The 9,696-nt window shown below is 33.8% G+C and overlaps 2 protein-coding genes across 3 annotated transcripts; one reads left to right on the plus strand and one right to left on the minus strand.

The window, feature by feature from the left end:
- Nucleotides 1-138: 138 nt before the first annotated feature.
- LOC112048497 (protein lin-7 homolog C) lies at nt 139-2,427 on the plus strand. The gene has a single exon (XM_024086027.2). It carries the CDS (start codon nt 242-244, stop codon nt 839-841), a length of 600 nt encoding a protein of 199 aa, XP_023941795.1. The 5' UTR covers nt 139-241; the 3' UTR covers nt 842-2,427.
- LOC112048498 (RING-type E3 ubiquitin-protein ligase PPIL2) lies at nt 2,423-9,403 on the minus strand. 2 transcript variants are annotated; one of them, XM_024086028.2, is made up of 10 exons: nt 9,318-9,395; nt 9,199-9,248; nt 8,897-9,116; nt 7,740-8,049; nt 7,101-7,225; nt 6,428-6,572; nt 5,757-5,905; nt 4,693-4,844; nt 3,550-3,739; nt 2,423-2,940 (listed from the first exon to the last, which is right to left on the minus strand). In XM_024086028.2, the coding sequence occupies exons 2-10, from the start codon at nt 9,228-9,230 to the stop codon at nt 2,710-2,712; spliced, it is 1,554 nt and encodes a 517-aa protein (XP_023941796.2). In that variant the 5' UTR covers nt 9,231-9,248; nt 9,318-9,395; the 3' UTR covers nt 2,423-2,709. The 2 variants fall into 2 exon arrangements, with proteins under 2 accessions (XP_023941796.2, XP_052737586.1); XM_052881626.1 differs by having other exon boundaries at nt 9,199-9,403.
- Nucleotides 9,404-9,696: the final 293 nt, after the last annotated feature.

Raw genomic sequence — 9,696 nt, forward strand, 5'->3', positions numbered from 1 at the left:
CATTTTTCATGTTTTTTTCCACATCAATTTCAACTATTTTTTCAGTTCAGTCACAACCAAAGAATATTTACTCTGTATGACGCAACTCACAAATGTCACTGTCAGATTCAAGTTTGACGAGTGAAGACTGACGTTGACTTTGACAGTTTGGAATTTTAATTTCCCTTCCCTTCTCGTCTAAAGTATTGATTTATCCTAAAATTGCAAGTTTTGGATTATTTATATCAAAATACATAACAATATGAGTGCGAACACAGGAGAACAACTAACACTAGCACGAGATATCAAAAGAGCCATTGAGCTGCTCGAAAAACTACAACAAAGTGGTGAAGTCCCAGCTACGAAGTTAGCAGCTTTACAAAAGGTATTGCAAAGCGACTTTTTAAACGCTGTCAGGGAAGTCTACGAGCATGTTTACGAGACTGTAGACATTCAGGGCTCCGCAGATATCCGTGCATCCGCCACTGCGAAAGCAACCGTGGCTGCTTTCGCTGCCGCAGAAGGTCATGCCCATCCTCGAGTGGTTGAGTTACCTAAGACTGAAGAAGGGCTTGGATTCAACGTAATGGGTGGTAAAGAGCAAAATTCTCCTATATATATTTCGAGAATCATCCCCGGAGGAGTCGCAGACCGCCATGGAGGTTTGAAGAGAGGTGACCAGTTACTCTCTGTCAATGGAGTCTCTGTAGAAGGTGAAAACCATGAAAAGGCTGTTGAATTGCTGAAACAGGCTGTTGGATCTGTCAAGCTTGTGGTTCGTTACACTCCAAAAGTATTGGAAGAAATGGAAATGAGGTTTGACAAGCAGAGAACTGCCAGGCGGCGCCCAAACTATAACTAATTTGTTTATATCATATTATTGTCAAAGCACAGAAAATGAGATAAATGATGAACAATGACAGTAAATTGTGTGCAAGCAGAAACTATTTTATGTTGTCTAGACTACTTTTTTCTTGCATATAGTTCTTTTTCTTGGAGTTGAGCAGATCAAAAGTCCTTGTATGACTTTGGTCATTTATGGTCTATTATGATTGCCACTAACTAGATTTCCCCTTTATCATGGCATGCGAGCTGCAGCACCAATTTCTTGAATTAAACCTTATTTACCTGTAAAAACTGCCTTTGATGTAGGTAGATATTTGATGTATGATGTATTTAATTAACTTGGGAATATATGTTTTCTCATGTTAAGTGTAATCTTACATACACTGTATCATGTCTTATTGATTGTTCAATCCTCTATTGGTAACTAAAGAGTAATGATTTATTATAAATGTTTAAAATTAGGTTAGAAATATGTACTTATACTATTTATTCTTTTTACTTTATTGATGTGATAGAAATGTATTATTTGATTGTATTAAAATAATGGTTAATTGTGCATGTTATGTAAATAAGAATCAAATTGTTATCATTATAAATAATATTCCAACACTTATATTATTAGATTCACTAAGTCATAGTCTTAGAAATGTAGGTTGTAGATTTTAAAGTAACCACAGAGTCAAAAATACTTCAAATGCATGTTTTATAATGTAACTAGCAGACACCCGCGACAAATTCAGTTATTCACAAACCCCACGGGAGCCATGGATTTTTCCAAGATGTAAAGTAAATTTGTTAATCCAGAATAAAAAGTATTTCCATTCCAAATTTCAGCCAAATCGCTTCAGTAGTAGCGGCGTCCATTCAAACAAACATCCATTCAACCTTTTGTGTTTATTATATTTGTAGGGTATATGGATATAATTTATAAAGGATCAGTTTAATAAAAATTATACATACAATTAGTATTGTGCAAATGCATCACTGCCACACACAGTTAATTTTCTTAAAATGGCTTAATATAACAATTTTTTTCAATAGATTTAACAACTATGTATTCCTATTTTCTATAGAAAAGTTTTTGTTATAGGAAATAATTTAAAAGCAACAGTATCTTGTACCGAATCATAAATCTATGATTAAAGATAATCCAAAACGATGTTTTTTACAATAAGTAGATATGATTTATAAGAAAGACAGTTTTATGCACGTATACTCCTACAAGTATGTCTGTACTACAGCGAGTCGTCACAGGGATTCGCTGGATGCAGGTGGCTTAGTATTGTGATGTTTGCAAGTCCCTACAAAAGGCTTATGTCTTGTAGTGGACGTCCATCAGCTGATATGATGCTGATGATAATGACTCCTACAAGTACTATTGTGCAAATGGCTCGTTTACATTTTTCAGTTGTCTGAGCAACTATGTAGAAGTTTTTGAAATAGGCAATCATTTAAAAGTTTTAGCTCAAAAAGCTATTTTAGGTGGTTGTGTTATTTTAAAAGCCATTTCAAAAAATTATAATCTGATAATTATCCCAAAAACTACCTATGCACCATAAAATTTGTTAAATATAAGAGTATCAAATAAAACATGAAATCTTACTATGAGTTTTATTGATTTATACAATGTCTTAACATTCATGTAAATATAACATCTACATAGAACATTTGCAAGGATCTATGTAGAATGTAGATATTCTTTCTATTTCTGTTTTGAAGTTATAGTACTTCACTCCAGTCACAATGATTTGATTTTTTTCATGGGAGGATTTTATTTTACATCATATCTTTCATTTAACAGACACTACTAAAGCAGGATTTTTTTACCGCACATATTGTGTGTTAAAAAAATTGCATGTAACATGACAGGTCTTTGGCATTTCCTCACCATGAAGCAAAACTGCCAAAATTATAGTTGCTATCTTTCTTTTTCTTAGCTGGGACTTCTTGAGTCTTAGCAGCTTTGTTAGGTGTGGTCAACTCTTGCAAGTTAAGGTATTTGCCTACTCCATCTCTAAATACTTTAAGTGGTTGTTTGGAAGCCTTCTTTGGTTTAACGCCTGGTCCTTCGGCTTCGGCTTTCCTTTTTAGTTCTTCTGCTCTTTCTGCCACAAGCTGGAAATGATTAGAAAATAATTGTCTGTATGAGTTGAAATAAAACAATAAATAAGGGGTGTGGATTTTCATCCTACTCCAAATAGTTAGCCTGCTTCCATCTTAGATTGCATCATTGCTTACCATCAAGTGAGGTTATAGTCAAGGGCTAACTTGTAAAGAATAAAAAAAAACATGAAATGATGTTAGTGACCATGTTCTGTCCATGTTATGTCAATTTGTCTGATCACAATGAAACTAAATCAATTGATTGCTTCAAGAAAGCCTAAAAACAGTTTAGTAAGTAAAACAAAAAATTTAGGAGTAGATTTATGTGAACTAGACTTTGATTAAATGCTAAACTTTTATTCAAATCTGTCCAGCGATTTTGTGTAACAAACATACAAAAAAGATAATATTAAAATAAATTTATTATTTCATTATTTATAATAATCTCAAATAAATATTAAGTGGGGTTTAATTAAAAAAAATTATCCGGCCACAATTTAACTAGGCGACCCATGTGCAATGTGTCCCTGTAAATATTTTCTATTATTTATTTCTTATACAAATTAAATAACAGATGAGGGTACATATTTCTTATGCTGGATCTCTCTCTCTAAGTGTTACCTGTTCTTCAGCCTCAGCGAATGGGTCAACAAACACTTGAGCGACCTCCATCACAATGTCCTGTATCGGCCTGTCCTTGTTGTCCACTTCGATCTGCTCCATGGCTGCCAACGTGTCCAGTCCACCGACTAGTTTGCCGAATATTGTGTGCTTGCCGTCCAATTGTTTACACGATCGGAATGTGATGAAACTGGAAATACAATCACTAGGTCAAATCATCTTTATCATTGCTGTGGGTAAATTATTATCCTGCCCCAGTGGTCCAGGGTTTGAATTACAAGTTTGTGGGACAGGCCATGAATACAGAACTCTTCTTTCTTTCTCGATTTTTTCTGCACAATCTTTCAGGCTGGAGTTGGGAAGCTGATGGGTGTTTAATATGTATGCCCTGGAGAGGCTTTCAGTCTCCCAAGTCTTTAGTTAATCATTATCATTCTCAGACCATTTATTGTATAGGACCTGCCTCGCTAGACGTTACTTTTCTGTCAAAGTATATGATCAACGATCTAACGCGATTATAAAAGCTGTCTCTATAGAATCGATGTTAAGTAGTTGTAATCGTGTTCGTCGATTATAGAGCTCCCTAAAAATGTTTTTGTGTAGTTGAATGGTGTAAAAAACGGTCAAAAACTTCTAGTTTAGTATAAGATATATACCAAATCTAAGCTCGTTTTACTCAGAAAATGACAGACAATTTTGCTCGTAACTATGAGTGTGATACAGGTTCAAGGCCTTCTATAATTGGTCTGAGTTATCATTAACATCTGATAGTTATCATAAGTCTCCTCAGACCAATGGTCCACCACGCTGGCCCAATGCGGAATGGCAGATTTCACGCACAAGAATTACGGAAATTCTCTGGTATGCAGGTTTCCTCACAATGTTTTTCCTTCACTGTTTGAGAGACGTGATATTTGATTCCTTAAAATGCACATAACTGAAATTTCGAACCTACGCCCTCCGAAGTCCGAATCGAAAGCAGAGTCATATCCACTGGGCTATCACGGCTTCCATCTGATAGTAAAGATCGTTAAATAGTCAAAACATTATCACCATAAGCTCGCCTTAAGTTCTATGCCCCTTACTTTAAAACAGGCTGCTGACAATAAAAATATAATGGTGATTTTATTAGTTTCTACTCACAATTGAGACCCATTAGAGTTGGGTCCCGAATTGGCCATAGACAACACTCCCCGCCCAGTGTGATGCAAGTTCGGTCGGATCTCGTCTTCAAATGGCTTCTTCCATATTGATTCACCTCCTAAACCTGTGCCAGTTGGATCTCCACCTTGAATCTACAAAGTTGGGAATTTCTACATTAAGGTATCATGATAAATAAGCCTCATAATAAAAAATAAAGAAAAAAAAACTCGGAAAAAAAACTGCTCTTTCTGACAAACTTGAAGGGAATGACCTCCCACAGATAATGAAGATACTCCCAGTATTAAACTTAAAATATAATATAATAGGCCAAATATACTTGAAAAATTTGCAGTGATCTAGGTCACACATATTCACTCAAAATTTTTTTTATTGTATTTTTTGCATGAACGCCATGGAAATCTGTTCAGTTCTTTTTGTATACATTGCGAACAGACCAGTGGCGCGCACTTTATAAATGCATAAACACACTGCATACCCTGAGGATTCATTACGTATTACGTATTGGAGAAAAAAATTTCCATCTACAGTTTTTTGAGCCTACCCTAGTTAAAAACCTGCACCTACACGCACGACTTTCTATTTATAAAATATTTTTTCTAAATTACAGGAAGTAAAACTACAAGATTTAGAGCTGTATCTTCTGTTTCTTGCCCGCTCCTCTCAGCCGAACCTGCCTTTAGAATCAGTGGGACTTCACAAATAGTCAAACTTGATATTTCAAAAGTTGTAGACTAAGCCTACTTGAAATAAATGAATTTTAAATTTGAAAATAATTTAATATATAACTAAAAAATAAATAATTTAATTTTATATAAATAAAAATGTATGTATATAACCGTAAATCAAATCAAAAACGACTGAAGCAATTTAACTAATTGTTTTGTAGGATAATCCTTCAAGTACGACGATGGCTTTTACTGAGAGTTTTTTTTAGGGTAGTTGTAGGTAAAGGGTAGGGTAAGGTAGGGATATGATAGGACTATCCATATGGAAGAAGTGTACATAAGTTAAAGCAAAGCTTGACTGAATCTGCCGGTACTTACCATAAAATTTCTTATAGATCTGTGGAATTTTGTGCCATTATAGTATCCACTGAGGCAGTGTTTTATAAAGTTGTCGCAGGCTTTTGGCGTCACATCGCAATACAGTTCGAAGTTTAGCTGACCCAAGTTCGTCACCAGTCTGACATAACCTGTGACCAAAAAAAATTGTCATATTTTGACACCATCATATAACTTCAACCTACAGGGATACACAGGGACTTAGAGGAATTAAATAGTTTAAAAAACACGCTTTTAGCACGCACTAAAACTTACAAATACATATTGGATTTAAGTCACGTGATTGTTTTTTTCGTATTCCTGACAGCAAACCCTTCTCGGTCTTAAATTAGGATGAAATTTTGCACACGCTCTGAGTTCTGATGACAATACATGACTAGCTAGGAAACGTCATTACAAATCTAACATGGCAGCCTCCTCAAGATGGCGGACTGGCTATTTGGAATCCACCCCTATGATATGGGTATCAAATAAAAGGTTTAGCTGTCAGGAATACGAAAAAAAAATTGCATGACTTAAATCCAACATGGCGGACAGGCTATTTAAAATTTCACTCCCATGAAATGGGTATCAAGCGTGTTTTTTAGAGTTTATGAACAATTCATATTATTTTCATGAAATTAATGATTATTATTAATACCATACATGCATACCTTTCTTTTTTACCCTTTCATATTTGACTTCATCTTCACATATAATAGCAGCTTCATGCACCGTCTCAGGCACCATGGCGGTGGAGGTGAAGCTGGCTGCAACCATGCCTGTTGAGTAGTGTGCTGCATTGAACTTGTCTGCAACCTACAAAAAGAATAAAATCTCATAAAATATATTCCACCATAGGCAGCCAAGTGCTTGAGAAAATCCTTCATTCACTTTTTATTGACTCTTAATCTTAAATAGGGAATTTCAACTTCTAGTTTTTTTCAATTGTGTTTGATATTTTAAAAAAAGTTTTAAACTACACTTTACTATACATATTGTACAAACAAATACAAATTCATAAAAATACTTCAGAGGGGTAGGGTAGGGTTTTTTTAGGGTAGGCTAGGGTAGGATGTTTTACTTCAATTCATAACATTCTTTTTCTATTTAGCTCTATAGTGTAGTATGTTTCAATTTTAATTTAAATAATGTTGCACCAGAAATTTACTAATAAAAAAAACTTAAACCTATGTACAACATGTATTATAGATATGTTTTTCATAGTGGTTTTTGAAATAATTGATTATGAATCAATTAAATATATATTTTATATTAAAATATAAATATTTATATTAAATTAAAATATATATATTTCCTTAAAAAAATGGCAAAATAGCAACTGACCTCTTTCTTTACTTCCTTTGCTTCTGGTGCTTTGTATTCTCTTTCTAATTCATTGAGAATATCCTTTGTCTCAGCACTGACTGATTTTAGTCTTGCATGTGGGTCTTTTCTTAAAGCTATCTCCTCTGCAAAGTGTATGTATTTATTTATTGAGTAACTGTAATATCCTGATATGGGTTAATTAAGAACACCACTTTGGAATAGCATAGTAATTATTAATTACTATGACAGTTTTACTATGCATCAATTTTTCGTAACAGTAGCAGAATGATACATTGCCATGATTTGAAAAAGGAGACAAATATTATTTACATGAGGTCTATGTATTATTTTAACTTCTTTTATGGTGATAAGTAACTTAAGTATCAAATGGTTCACTTGATGATAAGTGAAAAACCATCAATTATAAACAGAGCCTCACTTCACAGGCCACGCAAGGAACATATTGTACAAACTTTTCCTGTCTCTATCATCTATTCTTACACCAGCGAACATACACTTCACACACAAGCACATCAATTGTGATGACAAACAAATATAGAGTACATAATTCAGTCCTTCAAACTACTGAAAAATTACAGAAGACTATATCAACTGTGGTCTACTCAGAAGTTGTAAACATATAAAGACCATACTCACCCTCAGTTTCAACTCTCAAATTATTTTTAATATGATGAAATGTTGATATATTAAATTTGCCCAAATTATTTGGGTCCTGTATAGTGATGATATCAGTTCTCGTGAATGGTGTATCATTGATAAGATCTTTCCAGTTCTTCCCTTTGATGTTGAGCTGTTCGACCGCCTCAAAGCAGTACACATTACCAGAAGTTTGTATGGCCACAATGTGAGAGTTCTTTGTGAATGGTTTGAATAGAACTGGGCAGTGGTAGTCTTCTGTGGCATTTTTGAAGAAGTTAAGCTTGATTATGCTCTTGATGTCTATTTTCTGCAAATATACACCAAAAATATATATGTTTTATCCACTTTTTTGTACCTTTTTGGTGCATACTTCAATTTCAAATGATCACTGTACTAGTACTGTTTATGCCTCATAAATTAGTAATATTAGAGTTATTTATGCCAGAGCTGATACTAACATGTACTTCCTATAATCTGCATTGCTATTTCGATCTAAATGGTAATGGACCTGTGTAGTTACTAGCACATAAGACATAACATGATGATGCTCCAAGAGCTGCAGCTTCTGCTACACACACAACAAAGAAATTAAAAATGAAGGTAAAAAACACTGTCATTTCATAACTTATTTATTTTAAATTATGTATGGTTTGTTTATAAAATGTTATATAAAATATATTAACCATATCTAATAGTTCTAAGCTTATTAATCAAATTTATTTTCATTAATTTAAGAACAAGTTAATTATCATTATTATTAGGAGTGAAATGACTAGTGATTAATACCCTCATTTTTAATTTGTTTCTTGATAAGCAGTACTCATTAAGAAAGACTGTAGTAGTATAAAATATTGTTGATTCCTATTGCCAACTTAAGGCACTTAGTATACAAAATATCCCTTTGACTCCTAAATGGACGACTGGTCCATCGTATCTGTTACGTGACATGTAAAAAAATATAAAGTAAACTAATGGCAGTAGGCGAGTACAGTATCATGCTCCGCGCGATAGAGGAATATAAAGATTTTTTAAATGGCTCACAACGGTAGATTAAAACCGGATTCCCTGACTGTCAACTTCTTCAACGCAGACAGGCTTTTCGATAAAATACTCGCAGGCAGCGAATGGATATATAATATGTATTCTATCAATACCTTCCCAGTAACAGGGTTTACTTTGAACTTCTTTACGAACTCAAGTAAAGCCTGCAATTCGAACACATTCCCATCAGCGTCGCAATATGGGTCTTCAAATGGTTGTAAAGATAAACAACAGTGATCGTAAGGCAATCGCTTAAACGATGTGTCCTCCTCAACCGCTGTACCCGATCTCTTTCCACCGTATAGAGTAGTCCATTCGGTGTACGTAAGGTACCTGTTGAGTAAAAATTTACGTATAAGACTAAAGTATTCTTTTTAAAGCTGAACCTTTCATTATATATACGATTGTAACCTACATTTTATCTTTCTGGTGCTGGCGTTTCCCCATTTTTGTGGATTATATGAACTAAGGAAAAATAAAATTTTGCTCATTCACAATATTTGTAACATAACAAAACAAATAGGTAGTACGTACTAAAGTTATTGCGCAAAATAATTACAACCCACAGAGATTTTTTTTATACCACAAAACAAACGTCTCAACTCAAATGCAAATTGCAAATTAATTAAATTGTTGACACTTGACAGTTCTTTATTATATTTTTTTAACTGCATATAAAGCTCTGAATTCAAGAGAAAAAGGCCACACACACACACATATTTATGGATATGCTATATTCTCGTCGAGGACAAAAAAGGCAAACATCAATAGTAATAGTACCTAATTAAAAATCGAGTTTTTTTTTACATTTCTTTCAATTTCCTTAAGGAACTGAGACAAACATATTTTCTTCTCAAGGTTAATATTTTCAACATTCATTTTTATTTCTTCATTCAGTGGTGCTCACTGGTGT

Source organism: Bicyclus anynana, chromosome 5 (assembly GCF_947172395.1).
Source record: "Bicyclus anynana chromosome 5, ilBicAnyn1.1, whole genome shotgun sequence".
Classification (NCBI taxonomy): domain Eukaryota; kingdom Metazoa; phylum Arthropoda; class Insecta; order Lepidoptera; family Nymphalidae; genus Bicyclus; species Bicyclus anynana.